The sequence below is a fragment of the Peromyscus leucopus genome, chromosome 3 (assembly GCF_004664715.2).
Source record: "Peromyscus leucopus breed LL Stock chromosome 3, UCI_PerLeu_2.1, whole genome shotgun sequence".
In the NCBI taxonomy this organism is placed as follows: Eukaryota; Metazoa; Chordata; class Mammalia; order Rodentia; family Cricetidae; genus Peromyscus; species Peromyscus leucopus.
Window position 1 is genome coordinate 55876145 of NC_051065.1, and position 23455 is coordinate 55899599.

At 48.9% G+C, this 23455-nt stretch overlaps 1 protein-coding gene across 1 annotated transcript in view; it reads left to right on the forward strand.

Annotated features, from left to right (window-relative positions):
- The window catches only part of Plxna4 (plexin A4), a 466318-nt gene that overhangs the window by 374253 nt on the left and 68610 nt on the right, over window positions 1–23455 (forward strand). The window contains exons 10-13 of the mRNA XM_028866158.2: window positions 6741–6941; window positions 16202–16298; window positions 16647–16837; window positions 20858–21009. Of these exons, the coding sequence (XP_028721991.1) occupies window positions 6741–6941; window positions 16202–16298; window positions 16647–16837; window positions 20858–21009 (641 nt within the window). The remainder of the gene's footprint in view (window positions 1–6740; window positions 6942–16201; window positions 16299–16646; window positions 16838–20857; window positions 21010–23455) is intronic.

Genomic DNA, 23455 nt, shown 5'->3' on the forward strand with positions numbered 1-23455 from the left:
AACAGCAAGAAAATATATGATGCATTACATCTTTGTATTGAGCATCAGGGGTCTGAGAAGGTGAGTATAAATTTGGGGAGTTGTTAGGGCTACTGGGGCTGGCTCCTGTTTAGAATTGATGCCAGGAGGGGGCTGAAGTGGTATTGGGGGAGAAGAAGTGACCTGCAAATCATGCTTTCCTTAGACACTCTAGACCGGCTGTCCCCAAGAGCTTTGCATTCTCCCAATTTCACTGTAACAACTGGGTGAAACAGAGCTTTCATCTTGCAAATACATCAGGGGCTGTAAATCTACAAGCCTGTCCCTCAGCCCTCCAGGCAGTCCCAGGCAGCCCCAGCCCTGAAGGCAGTGTTCTCTCTCCCAGCCCAGGAGCATTCTTTATGTCCTTGTTCAATTATTTAAATATGCTATGAAGCCTCTGCCCAAAGGAGCCACTGGCAAGCTGGACAAAGTGGATGGGAAGGCAGCTCCATGGCTTTCCTACATTGCCTTTGCTCCCGGCACCCGGTAACCCACCCTTATTTGTGTGCATTTAAGTGAACACCGCAATATACAAGGGGCCAGCCTATGGACCCGGAATCATCCAGATCCACCTCCAGAATTTCAAGCTATTAAATATTTGCTTGTGCCTCAAGCCACTGTCCCTCCATATCTTTGGTCTATTCTTACAACTGTAGAATGTAGCCACAGGGTGAAACAGCCTCCAAGGGAGACTGTTTCTTACTGCATGCATTCACGTCTCCACATAATCTTGTCAAATACAGGTGTTTTCTATTCTGCAAGAGTTGGCCCCTTTCAAATGACGGTTCAGAGAAATACCTGCTTTGAAAAGAGAAGGGCAGAATGTTTTGGAGGGAATCAGTGTAGGGTTAGATAATCATCTGTGGCTGAAAATAAGATGAGCAGAAGAAAATACTGACTCACCATTTGTGAGTACTGAGGTTACTGCTTATTTGAATCGTCTTCATTGAAATATCAGGATGATGACATGAGTCGTGTTACAAAACAAGATAGCACATGGGAAAGTATGTGTGATGGGGGTAGGGATTGAATCCCTGCGCCAAGTTAACCACATCGGCTAGAACTGCAACAGGAGCACAGAATGACTACCAGATCCGGTGTCCAGTGCTAGGAGATACCAGGCCGAAAAATACCAATGATTAAAATAATAAAATACTTCCCTGCTGATAACCATATCTCCATGTAAAGTCTCCTGTCGCCCTTGCTGATTCTTCATTCATTCAGTTGATTGGTATTTTAGATACCACATTTTAAACTAACTAAGTAGATACTGTGTTTTTGTTTTTTAATTTTTTGAAGTTAGCATGTAAAGAAATAGATTTGATTATGCTGTATGTGTGTGTGTATGCGTGCATGCTGTGTGTGTGGATGAGAGAGAGAGAGAGAGAGAGAGAGAGAGAGAGAGAGAGAGAGAGAGAGAGATTATCCTTTGTTTTCCATTGTTCTTGAGGAAATATTGTAATTCCTATTGTAGAGATGGAAAAAATGAGCTTCAAAAAGAGTCTATTGATGAGTCCCAGATCATCTATTAGGCTAATAATAGAGCTAGGACAGAAAGGAAAGCAAGCCATTCTCTCCATAGGTCACATTCATGACGCCACATGGGTCACTTTTCCTTCCTTACTAAGCTGTTCTCTAATCTTCCTCAGACACCAGCTAAGAAGCCTACAGTTTCCTTCGATTCTGGTGCTATCTACCTGGAGTTAGTGTCAGATCCCACCCTTTAAAGGGCTCACCCCCACTTAGGATGCCAGTCACAAATTACAAGACATGGTCACCTATGGGTCTGACCAGCTGGCTATAACTTGGGCTTCCTAAACCCCTTCTTTATATTTGATACTTTGTTGCAATGGGTCACAGCTCTCAGAGAAACATTTATTTACATTTTCTGGCTTATTAGAAAGGATTGTACAAAAGATGCAGATGAGGAGCTAGTGAACACTGTGGGGAATGAGGTCTGTGGGAACAAGGTCCTGCTTCATGTGTACACCCTCTCAGGTCCCGCCATCTGTTCGCCAACTAGGAAGTTCCAGGAACTCTTTCATGGAAGGTTCCTTTTCTTTAAGATTTATTTATTTGTTTGTTTGTTTGTTTATTTAGTGTGTGTGCTTGCGTTCGTTCATGCAGATACCAGAGGAGGCAGGAAGAGGGTATCAGATCTGTTGAAGCTGGAGGTACATATGGTTATGAGCTCCCTGATGTGGGCGCTAGGAACCAGACTCCAGTCCTCTGCAAGAGCAGTACGTGCTTGTAGCCAGTGAGCATCTCCTGAGCTCCTTATGTGGGGTTCCTATGGCAGTGCCTTTATGCAGGCAGGACTGATTAACTCCTCTTCAACCAGCAGCGTGCTTACTCCAGAGAACAGTTGTAAGATCAGAGGAGCAGAAATGCATTCTATTTGATCTGCAATGGTGTACTTGAGTGGCTCTCCCAACATCCACTACCACTGGCCACTGCTACTGAACTCAACTTTTAGTTCCTCTCTCTTCTGCAGCCTCTGGGAAGATCCTCTCATCCCTCGGTGGGCTAGCAAATAGTCCCCATCCTCAGATGAGCTCTTCATTGGCTTAAACTCAAATATGGTTGAAATGGGCTTATTGAGAACAACAGAAAGTTCCTATCACCGTAACTCCAAGGGTTTTAGAAGCTCTGTGCCAGGAACCAGGGACAAAGCCCAAATATGTATTTTATAGTATGTCTTTATAGTATGGCCCAGGACCATAAAAATCATCTAGTCCATACCATATCTTCATTTTGTGGATGAAGAGAGGATTTGGCCATGTGGTTAGCTAGTCAGGTCTCCTGTCTCTGAGCATGTGACAATGTAACTTAAGGATGTTACTTCTCCTGATAGATAGATTCAGGGGACCAGATTCAGAGGCACAGAGGTGGAGTCAATAAGACTCCCTGTGTGGTTACCTCATGGTTCCCAGGAACCCATCTCTTTAGAGCCTTGGGACCTCCTGTAGGAGGAGGAACATGAGGCAAATAGATGGAATTAAAAAAAAAAATCATACTGAGTGAGGTAACCCAGAGCCAGAAAGACAAACACGGTATGTACCTACTCATAAGTGGATATTAGAAGCAAGGCAATGGATAACCAGGCCACAATCCACAGCCCCAGAGAAGCTAGACAACAAGCAATGCCATTCTAACCCATTTCAAGGTTCCAAGGTCCTACCTACCAGAACAGAACAGTCTGAGAGAGGGGATTCTCAGTAGGAGAGCCATGGACAGATGACGTTCCTCCCTACCTGTCTCTCCCATGCTTGAGGCACTTGAAGGTATTGAGATGAGTCAGGTCCAGCAAGAGGCTGGGATATGCTGCCAAGAACTGATGCTGTAATTCTGGAAAAGGAAGAGAGATGGGAGTGGGCTAGATGGATGGGCCCTATGAACAGGCAGTAGAAACTGGGAACAGAAGAGGGACAGACTCCAGCCGGAGCTGAGGGAGGCAAGGAAAGAGGAAACACTTGCTGGATGCTTACTCTCTCTGAGTCAGCCATCTTGCACATGTTAACTCATGGAGTCTCCAGAACACACATTTGGAAGAAGACTGCTCCTCCCTGGACTTAGGCCAGGTAATGACAAGTGCACTCTTCTTGATTCTGAAACGAGCAGAAGGAGACAGGGACTCTATAACTTAATTCCCAGCATCTCTCTCTAGCTAAGGAACCCCAAATGTCAGAGTTCCTAAGCCCCTGGGCGGGGAAACAGGGCTTCAGAGTCCTGGGGGACTGTGGTACCTTCTCTGAGATTTCCCACTGAGGTTTGAGTCTGTAGATGGTTTTGCACCTGGCATCTTAGCAGGAAGCAGGTCAGTCTGGGATGATGGGTGGGAGGAAGGGCAGGGTGGTGGAGATGGCCTCTTCATGCCTTGTTGCCTAGGGGAAAATTGCCATTTTACATTTCAATTAAGCAGGGGCACTGGGGTCAAACATCAGCACTACTTAGAGGAAGATGTGTCCAGCCCATCCCTGGGCCTCTCCAATTATTATTAATGAACTTACTCTCAGAACTGCCAACCTTTTTATATGCAAACTAGGCCTTTATGGGGCCATTGCTAATCAGGACTCATTAGAGCACTCCTAACAAGCTTTGGTGAGAATCTTACAGGGGACAAGTGAGAAAGGCTTTAGCTCTTGACATTTCCTGGACAGAGCAGGGTTCCAGTCTAGTTCAACTGGGTCCCACCCCTCCAACTGACTGAGAGATTCCATTCAGAGAGGGTCCTACTCACCAAACCTGTTCTTCCACAAACAGGAGGAAGGGCGGTGATGCAAACAGTTGGCTTTTTCAGCTGTCCACCCATCTGCTAACACTGAGGTATTCTTTTGCCTCTCCCTGACTCAGTTTCTCCTTTAGGAAGGGGTCAGTCAGGTTGTTCAGAGGACTCTAGAATTCCAGGTTCCCTGGGCCTGCTCATGGATGGCAATATTTGCTGGAGATGTGGAGGTGAGAGGTACCAGTACTCCCTGGCTCTCTTACCAAGTGTGGTCACAGGCCCAGCTCCTTGGAGGAAAAGCAGTCCCAGCCTTAGGCAGAGGTGGGTCTGCAGTACCCAAGGACTGGCTCATGACACCCCATTCTTCCGGGAACTGCTGTCCATAGTCCCCCAGCCCCACACACCTCCCCATTCAGCCCAAGCATCAACCTCTCCACAGAACCATGCCCCTTGCCTATGTACGCCACAGTCACATCTTGTCAGAGCATGGGGGATCAGATAGATAAATGCCGGGTCTGTACAGATCTGGAGCCACTAGGACTCTCTGTGGGAGTACCTCATAGTTCCCAGATATTCACTTCTTCCAAACCTTGAGAAGTCCTGTAATTGGAAGATCAAGGCTGTGCTACGTCCTTGCCGCTGCTCCCCCGTTACCCTGAGACCTCGCCACTCCTCCATGCTTTCAGTTTTGGGCTGGTTGATTTTAATGGTTGTGAAATTTATAAATGAAAACAACACTATTCTAACATGCTTTGGGAGTACAGCTAAGTGCATATGCACTGTGTATAACCATCCCCACAAGTCTCCAGCTGAAACTCTCCCCATGGAGCAACATCCATGTCCCTTACTTGTCCATCACCATTCTCCTTGGAATGTGAGGTGAGAGGTACCAGTACTCTCTGGCTCTTACCAAGTGTGGTCACAGACCCAGCTCCTTGGAGGAAAGGCAGTCCCCTAGCTGCCCTGTGCACATGGAATCATGCAGAATTTGTCCCTGTGGAGCTAGCCTATTTCACTTAGCACAGTGTCCTCAGTGTTTAGCAATATTGTTGTATGGGTCAGAATTTTCACCCTATTTAAGGCTGTATACTTTTCCATTGTGTGGGTATGACATATCTTTTTGTAATTCTTTCATTCATCCATGGACACTTAGGCTATCTCTGCCTCGCAGCTGTTGTGTGGATGCAAGTGTGAATGTGGCCTACAAGGATCTGTTTAAGTGTCTATTTTCAGCGATTTGGGGGAATACCTAAAGGGTGGAATTACTGCATGTGCTGCTCCCTTTTGAGCTGTTCTCAAATGGACAAGATATCCAAGTCCTACCTAATGGACAAAGGAATGTTGAAGCTCAGGGTAGGGGTGCGCTAAGCTCACTGTTTTCCTAGTGCAGCTCCTGGTGACACAGGGAACCAGTGGCTCCTTTGCTTTGAAAGGCAGCCTCCAGTCACCTATGAGACCCCTCTAGTATGCGCCATTCATGGTTTCTTTAATCAGTATTACCCCATGAAGACCAGCGCTGTGGAGAGGAACAGCACCCTCAGCTGAGACTCAGCAGTGAGACTGTGTCTGAACATCTTCAGGAAGGACATGGGTGCCATGCTTTCTATAGTCAGCTTGCTCAAAGGTCCTCTGGTTTGACAGTGCCCAGAGAGAGGGCAGAACCTGGGGGATGGGAGACCTTCCTGGCACAAGGCCAAGAGTGCCCATCCCATCTTCTGACTCCATCATCCTCCAAGCCCATTCTGGCCTCTCAAGTTCATGATGATTGTTTTCGAAAGAAAGGGGCCCAGGGATTCGTTTCCTCCAGGGCAAAGACCCTCTGTGGTTGTTTGGTTAACAGTGCTGCTGCAGGCCTCCAAGAGAAGCGCTGTGTATCTACTCTGAGGGGTATTTCCTCAGTGCCGACCATCTTCACGGCTTAGTCAGACGCTTTCAGACTGAAAAGTCCACTGAAGGAATACAATTCCAGAATATTGCCAAATGCCACCTCAGCCCACGTACTGGAGGCCCTCTCCGTTTCCCCAGCTGTGGTCCAGATTTGAGTTCTATGGGCAGAGCTGAGGCCCAGACTGTTGCCTCCATGTGTAGCTTCCCATATGGGCCATCTGTCCTAACTCCTGGCTGCCTGGAACTTGGCAGGCAAAGATGCCGTCAGTCCCCAGAGGAGCAGGATGCCCAGGCAGCAGGGTCAGTCTCTGCCAAGGAAGGAAGGGAATTGGGAGGGGACCGTGGGCCTGCTAGAGATTTGGGGTATAAATTGGTATTAAAATTAACCTGAAGAGGCCAAGGATAGACTCCAGGAGGAGTGGCCTCAAGATGGTAAACTAAGAGTTGAGATTTCTTATTCTTATTCCTTCCCTGCTGTCTGAGGGTGGGCATGTGGGCCCCTAAGGATGGGCCATAGCAAAGACCAACGTCTATGTAATGTTTGTGGAGGTCACAGTCTGTTTGGTTTCCCACATGCCCACGCTGAGCCATGCCCTCTCGTCCCCAGGACTGCCCCCAGCTACTGCGAGTGGACAAGATCCTGGTACCAGTCGAAGTGATCAAACCCATCACTCTGAAGGCTAAGAACCTCCCACAGCCTCAGTCGGGACAGCGAGGCTACGAGTGCATCTTGAACATCCAGGGCACCGAGCAGAGGGTTCCCGCTCTGCGCTTCAACAGCTCCAGTGTGCAATGTCAAAACACCTCCGTGAGTCATCCTGCTGGTCCTATTATTATGGGCCTCAGTGGGTCCCATCAGCTCGGTCCTGCTGGGCTTGCTACCCAGTAGATCCCTGGGCTCCCTACCCACTTGAATCCTTTCTCCTACTCCTGTTCTGTCTATCCAATCCAGCCCCTGAACCCATGCATGGTACAAAGGGTTCTAGGACCACCGGAAAGTCCACCAGCTGTGGACTCTGGTTATAGCCATGGTGTGCTAAGGGTCACCTGCACAAGGCATTCTACTGGGCCCTGGAGCCCTGTCTATGGGCAGATGTAACTATGGAAAGCTGAACTTCCTCCTCAAAAGCCACTCTAGAAGATGTAGGCCCTTCCTTCTTACCCAGCCTGACCTGAGTGTTGCACTTGAGCCCACAGAAGCCTACCACTGCCTTTAAACCTACACAAAAGCTGTGTTGTAGCAAGGAACAGATGTAGTGTCACCATTAAGCATCACTGATGGGGTGGGAGTTGGCTTGGATCCGCTGGCCCCTGCCCAGTGTTTCCAAGCTCCATCGTTGGGGTCAAGTTCTGCCAATGGGGGTCAGCAGCCCCCAGGCTGCCAACAACTGCCCACTGGATCCCTAAGGAAGACAGTGTTCCTGACTATGTGCCCCTTTCCTCCTAGCTTATCCCTTTCCTTCTCCTGTTGCCTTCCAGTCTGGGCTCAGCTCCCTTTCACTCATCTGGGCTCCCTTCTCTTCACCTAGGTACTTGAGAGCAGCTAGTGTTGGTTTAAGGACTTATGGACTTACAATGCTCTTTGCAGCAATGAAAAGCCGTACGGTTCTTCACTGTACAAAAGACAGGAGGCAGGTGCAGTGCCCTATGCCTGTAGTCCCAGCATTTGGGAGATTGGTGCAGGAGGATCACCACAAGGCTGAGCCTAATGTGGGCAATGGAATGAGACCCTGTCTCCAAAAAAAAGAAGAAAGAAAGAAAGAAAGAAAGAAAGAAAGAAAGAAAGAAAGAAAGAAAGAAAGAAAGAAAGAAAGAAAAGAAAAGAAAAAGAAGAGATGAGAGCAAGACAGAAGAGGAGGAGGAGGAGAGGGAGGGAGGGAGGGAGGGAGGAAAAGAACATAATGGCCCAGATTGGGAGTGTGCAGATTCAGGCTTGGGGAGCTGAGACTGATGTAACTTGGGTACCTTCTTTAGTGTCAAAATGTAAGAAGCATGAAATTAGATTTGTGAGCAAGTCTTCGCAGGGCACCGGAGGGCAAGTGCAGGCCCTGAAGCTGAAGCCCCATTTGCTTCCAGGCGACCTGCCCCTGCTCAAAGGGATTGACTTCCTCAAGGTCACATAGTGGTGAATAGCAGGGTGGGCTGGCTCTGGGGTCCCCTCCTGTGTCACACTGTCTCCCAGTCACTCAGCTAGCTGCTATTGAGTAGGTAAACACGGTGGTGGCTTTATTTGAGAGTGTAACTCGGGGCCTAGAGAGTCCCACACAAAGGACTGCATGGGAACAGCCCTACTTTTCCTGAAGGAAGTAGTCCAGGAAGAAATGGGGTTCAGAGAAGCCCCCACATTCTTGCTCTGTGTGGCAACGCAGGGCTGATCTATCCCCACAGCTTCCTCTCCTGCTTCGTCCTTGGGTGTTTTCAGATTTCTGCAGCAGTCTAAACCTGCAAGCACAGGAAATATTAACTGCTTCCTCACAACTCCCAAGGCCAAGTCAATCAGCCCCAAGGGTTTGGCTCAAGTTATTCTCGCCACCAGACAAGAAGGCACTGGTGGAGAGGGGAAGCCAGGATCCCCCACTGGACTCTGTAAGATACAGAGAAATTTCAGGCCATGGAGAAACAGTTTCTCTTCCTGGGAGAAGCTGCCCCAGGGTGTGGGAAAACATCTGGAGTGAGGAGAAGAGAGTCTGTGACCTTGGTAACAGAGAGAGGGTCACAATGTCATCAGATGCCCTTGAGACCCCATTCTTAGCCTAACCTGATCCCATAAAGTCCCTATAAACCTTCCTCTGTGCCCTGGAAACTAACTGGTCTTCCAAGAAGCTGGTTTAGACCAGCTGCTCATTCTCTTCTGTGAGGATCGGAAGCGTCCTGGATTGCCGTATCCTCAGCAGGTCCAATTGCCATATCGTCGGCAACCATAGTCCAAGGGCCGCTTGCCCAGGAGCCTCTGGTAGTCACAGGAGACTCTCTGGATATGAGGGGGACACACAAAGGGTCAGGCCAGCGTTGTCCCCTCTTCCATAGGTGCTTGGTGCTGGCACCCAGTCAGCGTGAGTGGGGACAGGACAGGACAGGGTGGGGATCTGTCTTATCTGTCTGATTCTCAGTTCGGGGGTTTAAGGACTCAAAAGTGACACAGCACCCATGGGGACCCTCTTATCTGGAAACCCAGCTCTTCAAGTCCTGTGGTTACCTGTGCTTCTGCTGCAGGCCCAAGCCTCTTTGCTTCTGAACTCTAGGCCCCAGACACTTCTAGATCTACTTCTGGAAGATGTGGAGCCTTGTGATGGGCTGGATACAGAAGCCAAGGCTCTGACCAACCACCAAGGACAGCACTGGGTGGACCCTTTAAGAGCTGCAGATGTTCCCACTGCTCTGTCCTCAGGCAGGCCTAGCTCTAACTAGGGGCCTCCGAGCTCTCACAGAACCTCAGCCACCTCTCCCCACACGACGTTTTTCACTTTAACAGCCCTAGTGATGGGAGAGTTTTAAGTCTCTGAGACAGTAAGAAGGGTGACCTACTGTCATTGAGACAGTAGGAGGGGCAACTTCAAAATAGATTCAAGAGGAGTCCCCAGTCCCAACTAGACCCCCTGGAGCCCCACCCTTCAAGGGGGGCTCAGCCCTGACTTCCCTCAGGAGCCTCTCTTTGGGAAGGCCTAGAGGGGGTGTCAGGTAGATCCCAGGGTAGTGTGGATCTCAGCCCACATGTCATGTAGCCTCCTTAATCTGGGCAAACCCCACTCTCCCAGAGTTCTAGAAACAGGGTGCCACGGTGCAAAAACAGAGCTGGAAGTATCTCCTGGATTCTGTTAGCAGGGGACTCTGAAACCCCCGGAGGACAGTAGCTTTGCCCTGGGCTCACAGCTTATAAGATGCCAATTCAGAACTCGAATTCAGTTTCACCGGCACACCCCGTACTGAAAAGGTGGGCAAAGCCCAGCCATGGAACCACTTTATTGCCAGCTTTGTGTTGTCCCTGGGACCAGTTGTGATGGGCCTCTGGGCAGAGTGCGTGGAAGGGATTGTTTGCTTTCCCTAAATCCCTAAGTAACCTCGGACGGGGAGAGGGAGTGAGTCCAGTTGGCAAAAGAGATTCAGTGACAAAGACGTCTGAGAAGAGCAGAGAAATGAGGGGGCATGAAAAACAAGCCCCGTGTGGGCATGCCTCTGGCCTCAGTAGGCAGATGGGATCACTTCCAGAAACACTATTTGGGGACAGGCCTGGGGCAGTGGCTATAGCTCCCCTGGGGACAGTGGGAGGAGCAGAGGGGCCGGTTGCAGGCAGCCACTGAGGGAGCCGCTGTGGGGATGCATGGCCTACTTTAGACCAAGGCTCCAGGAAAATGTCAAGTACTGCTAATAATAGAGGCTGCCACCTCCTCTCAGGCTGGCGGTCACGAGCATGAGTGGGCTGCAAAGGGCACCGGCCCACCGCAGTGCTGGTCCAAGAGGGAAGGAGGGCACGAAGCCGGCCAGAGCTCTGGAAATAGACACAGTGCCCCAACCAAGTCCTGATGTACTCCCGTGGTTTTCTGGCTTGTTTGTTCAAGTAGCAGAATCCCGCAGTACTCGGGACAAGGGCGTACTCAGAGGCAGGAATAATTCCATGCAGAGGTCTCCTCTGCCTTACAAGGAGAGGAAGCTAGGGGTCATACACCCCCAAGGTGATGGAGAAGTCATCTACTAGGGGAATGCGGGTCTGCCAGCCTTGATTGAGACACTTAACCTCCTGGCCTTCAGGAGCCTGTAACCTCTCCTGTCGCTGTGTTCTGTGTCCTGCACAGCCCTGAACTTTGCTCAGACAAACTGTCTGCTGATCACAGAGAGCTATATAAATGCTAAGTGGGGCAGAGTGAGGGAGGGCAGGGGGATGGGAGCCAGTGGTCCAAGCTGCCCAGCTTAGGGACACACAGAGAGTTCCTACTGTGTCCTATGTGCAGGTCATCTAGAGAGGGCAGATCTCCAGAACACGCCGACTTCCCTAGAGGCTCAGGGCTGGTGGGGGCACCTGGGTTAATGATGTCTACAGTATTTCCCAGTTGCAACCTCAGAAAATAGGAGAAAGAAAGAAAAAGCCCTGCCCAGCATATTTGATTATCATAGCCTTTTGTTTTTCAATTTTCTTCAAAAGGAAAAGGCACACAGACATGTGCATGCATCAGAACACATAAGCATTCTCGCATGCATACAGCTCCATATGTACCAAGTGTCTGGCACATAAACACTCAGTTCATGGCTGTTATTATTAGTCTCCATAAATATAAACACAGGCAGCACAAATAGAGTTTCACAGAGCATCCCCAGGTGTATACATGCAGATTAAAACACACAGCACTCTTTGGGGGCTCAGAGCAGGTGACAGACGCTGTGCTCAGAGCTCTGTATGTATTATCTTCAGGCCACATGGTAATCATCAAAGGTATGGGCTGTTCCTTAATTCCCACTTTCTAAATGAGGGACCCAAAACTTGGTCATTTGCTCATGTTCATGTGCCCCCCCCCCACCATGTGTGTATAAACCAGAGAGAGAGAGACAGACAGACAGACCGACAGACAACAGACAGACAGACAGACACATACATACGTATAATCATGTTTGCACACACAGGCAAGCACATACATACATAGTAAGAGGTCCTTGCCTGGGCCATTTCAGAACCATCCTGAGAGGGGCCTGAAGATTTCACTGACATGAGCTAACTCCATTCCAGTCAATACCTGCTGTTCCCACATTGGGTCCTGGCTAGAGGAGGCTTGAGGGACAGAAGCTGGGCTTTGAGCCTGACTTAGTCACACCAGCACCCTCCCAAAGTCCAAGTCTGTGGTTGTCCAGTGCTGCTAGGTGTTCAGCTGGTGCTCAGCCTTGGGTGGACCAGGTGACCTACCCTTCGTTATCTCATCCTCTGGGGTCTGTAGACCTGAAGGAGGGAGGGGCAGACAGAACAAGGAGGAGACCAGGAAAGAGGCCGGCAAGAGCCCCATTGCTTTCTCTCACGTAAGGGAGGGTGCCTTCTCCTGCATACTCCTCCCTCTTCTGGGCAGTCCCTGACTCCCCACTTCTGGCAGGGTTCTTCACTTTTGGTCAACACCAGAACCACAGAAAAACTCTTTCCAAACATCCCCCATCTCCAGACAATGGAATTGGCCACTTCTGGGGGAGGGCCCTGGGTTTTGCACCTCACTCTTCATTCTAATGTCCACTCCCAGAGGCTGGAGTGAATTAACTTGGGGTGACCCGATATTGTGTGACAAAACTTTTCCTGGGGAGATGACAACATACATGTCACCTTACCCCAGATAGGGAGCCCATGACATATCCAACATATGGATACCACCAAAGTCCATTTTGGTGAACCAGTGTGTTTTTATTGGGTTTTACTTACAGGAATATGGGTGAAGGGTTACTCCAAGGAGCAGAAATGACTCAAAGATAGCTGAATCACCAAAGCTCACTCCAGCATGCGTAACAGCTCACAAAAGCTGGGAACCTGGAGCCCACTGCACAGCCTGAAGTTAGCTCATCAGGTTGGAGAGTGTCTTATCCAGGTGCATGAGGTTGGTCTAAACCTCTTCCAGGCAGGTCTGTCGGTCTCTGCTTCTTCCATGCAGCTGCTCTGGTCTCAGAGTCCTCACAATTTGGCTGGTCAGAGAATCTTTGCAGTTTTATTGCTTACTCGGGGAGGAGGGCCCAACAAATCTAGTTAGTTTCAGGGACTTCCTGATGCTGTTCTGAGTTGATTGCCTCCCTGCTTAAAAAGCTTCCCTGCAGAATGCAGTGTTTCAATCTCAGAGGAAACTGTTAACAACACCCAACCTGACTAAGACATAGCTTGGTCCCTGGGAAGTGATTAAGTTGCCTTCCCTCAACTATAATTTTACTTTTCATAGTAACCCATGGTCAACCACAATCAAAAATTATTAAATGGAAAATCCCAGAAACATTTTCCCCATGGGACTCCCTCCCCGCCTTTTTTCCTTCAGAGCAGAAATGAGCCGTATCCATCCCTTACATGCTACCTGACTGTTGGTTACTTAATAGACAACTTGGTTATCATGCTGTTTTTCATTTTTAGTTTATTGAGACAAGGTCTTACCATGTAGCCTTGGATGGCCTGAAACCCACTATGTAGACCAGGCTGGCCTCAAGTTCACAGACGTCTTCCTACTTCTTGTTGGATTAAAGGTATAGATAGGCCACTATGTAAGCTCTTGGTTATCAAGTTGGCTCATACAAAGTTACTAGTTTGTTAGAAAGGAGGAAAGATGGGAATATGCACATAATTTTACAGTGTGTTGTAATTGTTCTACTTTTTAAAGACATTTTTAAAACTTTTATTTGTATTTTTATGTATGAGTGTTCTGCATATGTACCTGCATGCAAGAGGAGGGCATTGAATCCCATGATAGATGGTTGGGAGCCACCATGTGGATGCTGGGAATTGAACTCAGGACCTCTGGAAGAGCAGCCAGTGCTCTTAACTGCTGAGCCATCTCTCCAGCGTGCTTTTTATTGTTACTCTCATATTGTACCTGAATTATGCCTACATCATTGGTATGCATGTGCAAAATAAAAACAGCAGAGAGTTAGATGCTATCTGAGGTTTCAGACATCTATTGGGGCTCTTCAGTCTATTTCTCAGATTTGGGGGACACAGCTGTACTGAGCCAAAGCCTCTACCGTCATTTCTGCAGAGCAAGAAGCCTTTGCTCTCCTCTGTGTACCCAGCAGGTGTCAATCACAGATCTGCTGAGTGAGAGGGTGAACAGTGTGCTGGGAGCATCTCCCTCCTGGGGAAAATGTCCAGTGTTTCTGGCTGGGCTGGGTTTAACGGGAGTTAAATCGTTTGAATGTTAGGTAAAGCCTGAAGAAGCCTGATCACACCAGGCTGCTCATTATATTATCTAGAAGCCCGTGGTTTATTCTATAACTCGGAGGCTTGGGGTAATTCCTTGGACTTTAGGAGCTTCTACAACAAGCAACGGAACTCTTCTTGCCCAGTGACAGAGGCTTGGATTCCAGCCCCCGAGGTTCTCTCCAGGAGAGCGTGTCCACTATCTGTGGTTATTTCCTCCTCCTGCTTGCTGGAAGAACTGCAGTCAGCTTGGAGAATGGACAGTTTCCACCATGTCCCTTGATATCCACCCCACACCCACAGCAGTTCAGACCCTCCAAACCTTGGCTCTGGGCTGAAAAGAGCCCATCGAATTTGCAAGTTGAACTTCTAACCAAGCCCAGTGGATGAATCTTTTCAACAAAATGCCAGTCCTCACCCCCTCCTGTACAGAAAACCTGTCACAATTCCATTCTTCCGTCCCACCCGCTGTGGCAGGCAAGTCTGCCAGTATAATAAGAAAAGCACCAGGTACTGATTAGCACTGCTGTCCATAGCAAGCTGAGTTCTCTCTGCTCACTGCTTCTCTCTTCACTGACCAGTAACTGCAGTCAGAAGCAGAGCATGGATACCTGCTGCCACACATGGAGCCTTCTTGCTGCATCCAGCATCTCTAAGTCAGCATCCTCTTCCCTCCCTTCACCACCGTCTCTTACTCAGGACCCACCCTTGCTCAGTATACTAGGTCCTGAGGAGAGAAGGCAGAGGGTCTGAATGATGAGCTCTGTGCAGGGGTATTCTCCATTATTTCAGTATAGCAGGGTAACAGTGTGGTGGGAAACTGGGGCTGTGAATGCATTTGAAATCTTACCTAGACTCCCAGGCTTGTCTTGGCAGCAGCAGGGAAGGGGGGCCAGGGGCAGGATTTCCCACCTTTCCCTAAAGCTTCTCTGGCATCTCTCTTCTCCTCAGCCAATTGTCCCCTCAGAGCATCACCCCTTCACTCTTAGTCATTGCTACCCACTCCCTCTTCCTGGTGGTCAGTGGTCCCATTCCAGGCCCTTGGAAAAAGAGATGACCTGCACTGAATGCTTTCTGGAATAGAGAGTTAGTTCCCTGTATAGGTGCAGCCTGGCAGGGCCTAGTGACCAGAGTTCCCTGGGAATTCAGGGTAGAACACAGCTCTTCCTTGCGCTCCTCTTTGAGACTTTTGACTGTGATGAGCAGCTCATTCAATTTGTTTCTTTTTTTTCTTTTGAGAACTCCATACATGTATACAGTGAAATACGATCATATCAACCCTGCCTCCAGTTTCCCCCTCCAACTCTCCCCGTAATTTGCCCCACATATCCACTTCCCAAAACATCTCTTCCTTCTCCTCTTCTTCTTTTTTTTCTCCAATAACCTACCAAGCTCCTTTAGTGCTAGCCATATTTATAAGGGTATGGTGCTATTGGCTAGAGTGTGGGCAACTTACCAGTAGCCATACCCCAAAGAACAATTCCTTGCCACCAGCCATTAACTGCCAATTGCTCAGTTGGTGAGGCCGTGTGAGTTCCTCACCCGTCTGTGCTCTAGCTGGGCTGACTTTACTTTGTGCCTGTCTTGTGCAGGTGACCAAGCTGCTGTGCATTGGTTCATGAGTGACAAGCCATACCTTGTCCAGAGCACAGCATCGTCTCTCAGCACCCCTCCCCGTCCTCTGGCTCCTCTATTCTTCCTGCCTCCTCTTATATTCCCTGGCCTGGGTGGGTTTCCCCTGGACATGGGAGTTGATGACTATGTCCCATTTGTGGCAAAGCATTCACAACCACTGATTTTCAGCACGTTGACCGGTTATGAGTCTCTGCGTTGACTCTTGTGGTCTGCTTCTTGAACTGGCCCCCATACGTGTACTGTTGCATAGATATGTTGCTGCGCAGGTAGACTGCTGTGCGGGTAGTGTCGCTGCAGAGGCCTTCTCTTGAGGCCTAGCCTCACTCTGCATCATCATCTGGCCCCTGTGCTCCTCCATCTGATCTGACCATACACATGCATATGTGTATTCAAGAGTACACACACACACACACACACACACACACACACACACACACACACAGTCTTGGCTAGTCCTTAATCCTGTGTGCTCTATGGGACCCCAGGCTAAGTAAGCACTCAGGTCTTCCTAGAGATCTTTTTGTAACAGTTTTTTTGCTCTTTCCTCGCCCCCCCCCCCCTCAATCTGGCTGCAGTATTCCTATGAAGGGATGGAGATCAACAACCTGCCGGTGGAGTTGACAGTCGTGTGGAACGGACACTTCAACATTGACAACCCAGCTCAGAATAAAGGTGTGGAGAGGCTAAGGCTGGTAGAGGAGGCAGGGAGGAGCGGGAGTGCGGTAGGGGAGGGAAGGGCAGCACTGCATTCTTGGGAGGTCACCTCATCTCTACCTCCCAGCACCTGTCAATCTCCCTTGGCCTTTGAGTCTTTCCGTCACAGCCTAGCTCTTCTCCATCCACTTTTCCCTCTCATTTCTTGACCCTGGTCTCTGCACTGTGGTGGCTCCCAGGAGTGGGACAGAGTGACAGGAGCTTGCTAGGAAGGATGGCTGAGACCAAATGGAGACCCTCAGTTTCCCTGTAGCCATGCTCAGCCTCTCCCCATCCCAAAGTGCCTCTTGTCCTTGTCTTCCACAGTTTACCTCTACAAGTGCGGGGCCATGCGTGAGAGCTGTGGGCTGTGCCTCAAAGCTGACCCAGATTTTGAGTGTGGCTGGTGTCAGAGCCCAGGCCAGTGTACCCTGCGCCAGCACTGTCCTGCCCATGAGAGCCGGTGGCTGGAACTGTCAGGTGCCAACAGCAAGTGCACCAACCCTCGGATCACAGAGGTAAGCCACTGCCTGGCCTGGGGCTCATTCCAGGCTGCCAAGCCATTCGATAGCCTGCCAGGGACCAAGGCTCTCAAGACAATGCCTGGCTTTGGTCACCCCTATTCACTGGGTAGACTTGGGTGCTCTGACTGGTCAGGCATATCCTCCTTTTCCTTCATAGATTCTATGGAAGCTTAGGCTTTGTTCAGAGACCTTTCCCTCACCCAGGGGACAGAAAGGGGCTCCGCTGCCCTATTGGAGTTTTTTTTTTTTTTTGCCCCCTCCCTCTGTGTCCAGACACCTCAGTGACAAGGCTGTGAAGCTTCAACAGCAGCCTCACTAGAAGTTGGCCAGTAGTGATGGTTGCACTGGGTCCAGGGGCCAGAGCCCAGCTCTGTCAAGCAGCTCTGTCGAGGCAGCGAGAAGCCACAGCAGAGAGACCTTAGAACTTGCCCCAATAAGACCTAGGCTGTAGAATCGGAAACAGATCTGGATGCAGTTCAGGAGTCTAATTGTGCAGAATAGGAAGGAGCAGGGCAGAGCAAAGTACTCAGCTAGTAGGGACACAGCCATGTCTGTGCAGGGCTGTATCAGCATGCCTCACCTATGCAGTGAGTATAAGTACCCGCTGTCCCACAGCAGGGTTCAGGGATTGGCCTGGAGGCATACCTTCAGCCATGGTACTTCCTCAGCTTCTGTAGCACTCTTGGGACGCTCATCAGCCTCCTCCATCTTGTTCAGCACTATTAAAACCATTACCAAGGGTACCTAACAAGAGAACTGCTGCCCCTAGGGTTTATATGGACAGTTCTGTCTCCTGTCCCCATTCTTCTGACACAGGTGTCCGCCTAAGGTATTCTTCCACCAGGCTTGAGATCCTGCTCTCTTCTTAAATAGGAAGAGAAATGCATGTCTCCTTTTGACTATTCTCCAACATTAGGATCACATCTAATATAATCCTCCCATCACCTCAGGAACAGGGCTTAGCACACAGTAGGTGCTCAGTACCTCTCTGCCATGGAGGATGCTGATTATTGTAATGAGGTAGATGGGGAAGAGGGAAAAGAGAAGGAAGTGAGCAGCTGTATCTGCATCTGTCAATCAGGAAGACACACCCAGCTTTGCTCAGTTTTGCTGATGTTCCCCGAATTCCATATTGAGCAATGATGACTGTGGTCCTAGACTATGTGTGTGTGAAGTGCTCTGGAGTCTGCACATTCGCTTCACAGCCCTGGTTAGTCAGCATGGAAGTCCTGTCACATTGGGCTCCTGAGGTTTTGTAAGCAAGCATCATAGACCATGTAGCTTGCAGTGTCACTATCCTGGAGGTAGGCGTCCAAGATCAAGGTGTTGGCAGGATTGGTTGCTTCCAAAGGAGGAACCAGTTAAATGTCAACTGCACTCCCCCATGCCTCCCTCTATGCATGTCTCTAGGTGTCCTGGCTGTTTTTTTATAGCACCATGCTCACACTGGGTTAAAACCCATACTAATGGCCTCCTTTATGCTTAATGGTCTCTGTAAAGACTTATCACTACCTAAAGTCACATTTGAGGTACTGGAATAGTGTGGTTTGAATATGAAATGTCTTTCACAGGCTCATGTGTTTGGACACTTGGTCCCCAGGTGGTAGTTATGTTTTAAGAGATTATAGACCTTTTAGGAGGTGAAATCAAGCTGGGGGACATGGGTCCCTGGAAGATAAGCATTAGAGCACAACTTCCTTCTGAATTCTCTGCTTCATGGGTAATACCATACAACTAGCAGCTGCCACATGCCCCTGCCACCAGGGACCAGGCCCCCTGCGATGCCTTCTCCACCATGATAGATCTAACCCCCATAACCATGAGCCAAAATAAATCATTTTCCCCATTAAGTTGCTTCTCTCAGGTATTTGGTCATAGCAACAAGAATCATAACTGAGTCATGAGATTAGTTAGGACCTCTGCCTATGAATTGGAGGGAGGGGCATAGTTAGGCCCTCCACCTGTGAACTGGAGGGAGGGGCATAGTTAGAACCCCACCTGTGAAGGCCAGGGTTCTTCTCTTCCTCTCCCTGGTAGAGAGCAGTGTCATCTACAATAACCGGAGTACAGAGAAAACAGTGTTGCCTCCCAAATCTCCCAAGTCCTGGATTTATGTTCTCCTCCATACAGTGACAGGACATTCACTCCTTACAGACTGTGCCACTGGGGTGGGTCTGAGCAGAAACAGTGTTGGCTATTATGAGGGAACCCCCTCAGCTACCTCAGGGTGGCCATCAAAATGCATCCCTCACCTGAGACCCTTCCCCTTCGCCATTCCTGGTGATGGTAATATCAAAACTGGGACTTCCTCTTCACCCTGTTCTCTGTGGGGACTTCCAGGATGAAGGGCTGGGTGGGGGCAGGTAAATGTCCTTTGACCCGCTTTCCCACATCCCTATCTCTCCTTCCCAGTCCTTCCACAGTCCTGCACTTCTGTGAGACCACTACCCTCATGCTGTTAACAGCTAAGCTATCCCGGGGGCTGTGGCACATGGTGACTCACAGTACCTTGAAACCTATCAGCTGGATTTGCTTCCTCTTGGCTCGAGTCCAGGAAAATCACTGGAAAGAGGTGACAAATTAAACAAATCTCCCTAGGGTGGGGGCTGCTTACTGACTCCAACCTGGCATCAGCCCTCCAGGGGACCATGGACTGGTCCAAAGAAAAAACCCCTCTTACAGGATGACAAGCCAGGGCTGGAACTTCATGTAGTGCCCCTCCCCCACCAACTGCACTGGGAACCCACCATCTGGGCGAGCACTGGGGGAGAACCTAAGCACTCTCTGCCTACCTTCCACACATCTGCACACCTCACACAGCAGAAATGGGCCCATTTCTCCAGGTGCAGCTGTTTTCTACTACGATGGGAATGTGCTCATATAAATTCTTACGCCACAAGCATGCTTACTCACAAACGTGTGTGTCTACAAAGGGATATGTAATAGGAAGGAAGTTGCTAGTCTTCGGTTAGTGAACAGTCTCCCTCCAGAAAAGCTGCCACTAGGGCAGCCCAGTCCAGGGCCTTGGGTTCCCCCAACTTTACCAGGCCTTCAGGATAGTGCTCTATATGTAACCCTTAGAGAATGGGGTAGTGGAACATTCAAGAAAGAACTAGAGACTCCTGCCATTCAGATTCTCTCTCAGGGACCTCACTTCAGGTGCTCTGAGAACCAGGAACAGTTTTATTGTGGGAAGTAACAATTAGATGACATTCACTGTCCACGGCCCCTAACCTCAAAGCAAGCCAGGTCCTGGTTGACACGTCCCTACATTCTAATTATGAGCTCTAACATCTACGGTGACATCTCTGGAGGGAAGGGCAGTCTCTTGGACCAGTGTAACAGGGTAATATCTAAATTGAAGCCTTGTCCATGACAAGCCAAGCCAACAAGGAAGGTAAATGGTATGCCAGATGCTCTGAAGAGAGATTAGTGAGTTGGCTTGACTACAACAGCATGCTACCATTGACAAGAAAAGCAGGCAGGGGAACTGGAGACACATCTTGCTCTCGGGGACTTAAGGTCAAGAGAGGAGCTGAGTGGAAGAATGGGGAACTCAACCTGAATAGCGAATGTCATGAAAGTAGCATGACAAGTGCCTTGGGCTTTCAGTGAAGAGAAACAACCTGTGACTATGGAGACTGGACATTTGATATTGGAAATGGGTGGGATGGTCCTAGATACAGGTGGTTCTGGGTGGTTAAGAGGGTTGTATTGTATGCCACAAGTCTATCCTGATTTTCTGTGGAGTATGTGGTAACACAGCTATCATATTCTCTTCCTCTATGAGATGGGAAGATAGACCAGGGGCTCTGAACATGGCCCTCAGGACCACAGAGAAATGCAGACCTCTTTGCCCAAGGATACCACCCATTAATAGCCACACACCTCCTCCTGGACCTGCTTAAGGAACTGTGCCCAGAGCATAAAGGGCCACGCCCACTCTGGCCTCTTCAGCAAGTAGGTGGTGATGCTTCTTGAGGCCTGAAGGATCACCTCTTTTCCTCTCCGCAGATCATTCCAGTGACAGGCCCTCGGGAAGGGGGCACCAAGGTCACCATCCGAGGGGAGAACCTGGGTCTGGAATTCCGGGACATTGCTTCACATGTCAAGGTGGCTGGTGTGGAATGCAGCCCATTGGTGGATGGCTACATCCCTGCAGAACAGTAAGTGAGAGCCACCTGAGATACGGAGGCAGCTAAGGGGGGCGGGCAGACATGACAGTACAGGCTGGAGAGGCCCCTTATCCGCTCGCTCTACTTGGGACCAGAAGTATTGTGGAGTGGGAATTTTTTTTTATTCTTCAGACTTTAGAATGTTTGCATACACATAGTGAGATATCCTGGGGATGCGCCCTCAATCTAACACAACATTCATTTGTGTGTTATATACAACTTATACACATAGCCCAAAGATGACTTTATACAGTATTTTAAACAATCACCAAATAAAGTTTCCTGGTATAAAATTTTCCACTGATGGTGCCATATCAAGGCTCAAATGTTTCAAATTTGGAACTTGCAGATTGAGAACTGACTGATTAATGGTAAACTCAGAGCCAAGTTGGGGAGGGGGTAGAATGCAGCTAACATTTTAGGGTGTCTTCAGGGTCACCCTCAGCTTTCTGCCTTCTGTACTACTGAGATGCCATGCTAGGGGGTTAGAGACAAGGATGGGAAAATGGGGCGGGGAGGAGGAACATGGCTGCTGACTACTTGGGGTAGGAGAGGAAGAGGTGAGAAAGAGCAAAATTAAAGCCTGCCAGGGAGTGTGAATTCAATTCCCTCTATTGCCTCTAACTCCCCATGAGCTTCCCCACAGGTAAGCTAGCCCTGGGCTATCCTCCATGGAGGCTGAAAATGAAATCTCATACTATTCTCAGGCCTCTGGGTTCTTTGGCTAATTTTTCTCTTTGCAAACCATGTGCAAAAGGGTCATTCAACAGATGACCTTGACCCTTAACCCACCTAGTGGAGGAGATCCAGTGAGCCGTGCATTGTCTTGTAAATAAGTAAACACTGCTTTCCAGCCCAGCAAACACAGCTATGGAATGTTTGCCAGCACAGTGGAATCTGTATTCTATCCTGTCTCACCCAGACTATAACCTTATCAATTGTCCTATGAGCATTAGATGTGGGCTGCTGGCAGGCCATCCCTTAGGCCTGGCAGTGCCCTGCGCTTCTGCTTGCTGGACTGAATGATTGAGAAGCACGGAGATGCTGCCTGTGCCGTTCTTCCTGACTCCCATCAGGGCCTCCCCAGGGCACTTGTAGTGGGTAGAATGCAGAAGATCCCACTGTGGCTTGGAATCATCCCCTTCATCTAACATCACTTAGTGACCCAAACATCTATCTGGGGCTCCTACAATTTTCTGAAATCAAAGCAAAGCCAACTGCTGCTGATACAGCATGATGTGGGGAAGCTTAACATCCCCCAACCACGGACCAGGCCTCAACAGTGTTATTATAAAGCCAGATGATTAAAGTGCTGCAGTATCAGTTAGATCCATGGAGTGATATAGAATGCTCAGGGCAAGAATCCTGACATGCAGGAATTTAGTGTGTGATGAAGGTGACAGTTCAAATCAACAAGGAAAGGCAAGATCCTTCAGTAAACGGTGCTGGGTAATGCCAGGAGAATAGTAATATCAGATCCTTAGTTCACATTATACACCCAAATAAATTCCGTGTAGATTAAAGAGTTAGGGGTACAAAAACGAAACTGAACGGTTAGAAGAAAATGCAGGTGCAAATTCATTTGATTTCATGAAGGGGAAGAGGTTTCAAGCATGAGCTGAAAAGTAAAACATAAAGAAAAGATTAGGGGTTTGAGTATATAAAACTCAAAAACTTATACATCAGAAGTCACTGTAAGAAAGATTCAAAAGTGAATGAAAAGCTGGGGATATGGTTATACCCATCACAGTTAATAGATACCTTTTTCTTAACCGATAAAGAGGCTTTATAAATAAAAGGCAGTTATCACAAAATGAGCAAAGAGCATGCATGTATAATTCACGAGATGCACAATGAACCAAAAACTCCTATGAAAAACGAAATGTAAATGACTGCAATGGAGAACATTTTTAAAAAGTTAATGTTCCAGAGGCCAGAGACTGAACTCAGTGGGTAGAAGGCTTGTCTAGCTCACAGGAAGCCTGGAGTTCAGTCCCCAGCACTGCATAAACCAGATGTCATCCCGGGATTAGATGGGTAAAGACAGGAAGGTCAGAAGTTCAAGATTAGTCATTCTCAACTGCATAGTGAGTTTGAGGCTAGCCTGGGCTACTATCTCGATAAAAACAAAAATGAAGCCGGGCGGTAGTGGCGCACGCCTTTAATCCCAGTACTCGGGAGGCAGAGGCAGGCGGATCTCTGTGAGTTCAAGGCCAGCCTGAGCTACCAAATGAGTTCCAGGAAAGGCGCAAAGCTACACAGAGAAACCCTGTCTCGAAAAACCAAAAAAAAAATAAAAAAATAAAAATAAAAATAAGCACCGAATGCAACTGGCTCATTTCCTTGTGGTGGGAGGAAACCTGGGACAAACTGTCAGGGACACGTTTGGACACATGGATTTAAAAAGTCTTAGCTGGAAGCTCCACATGGCTGCATA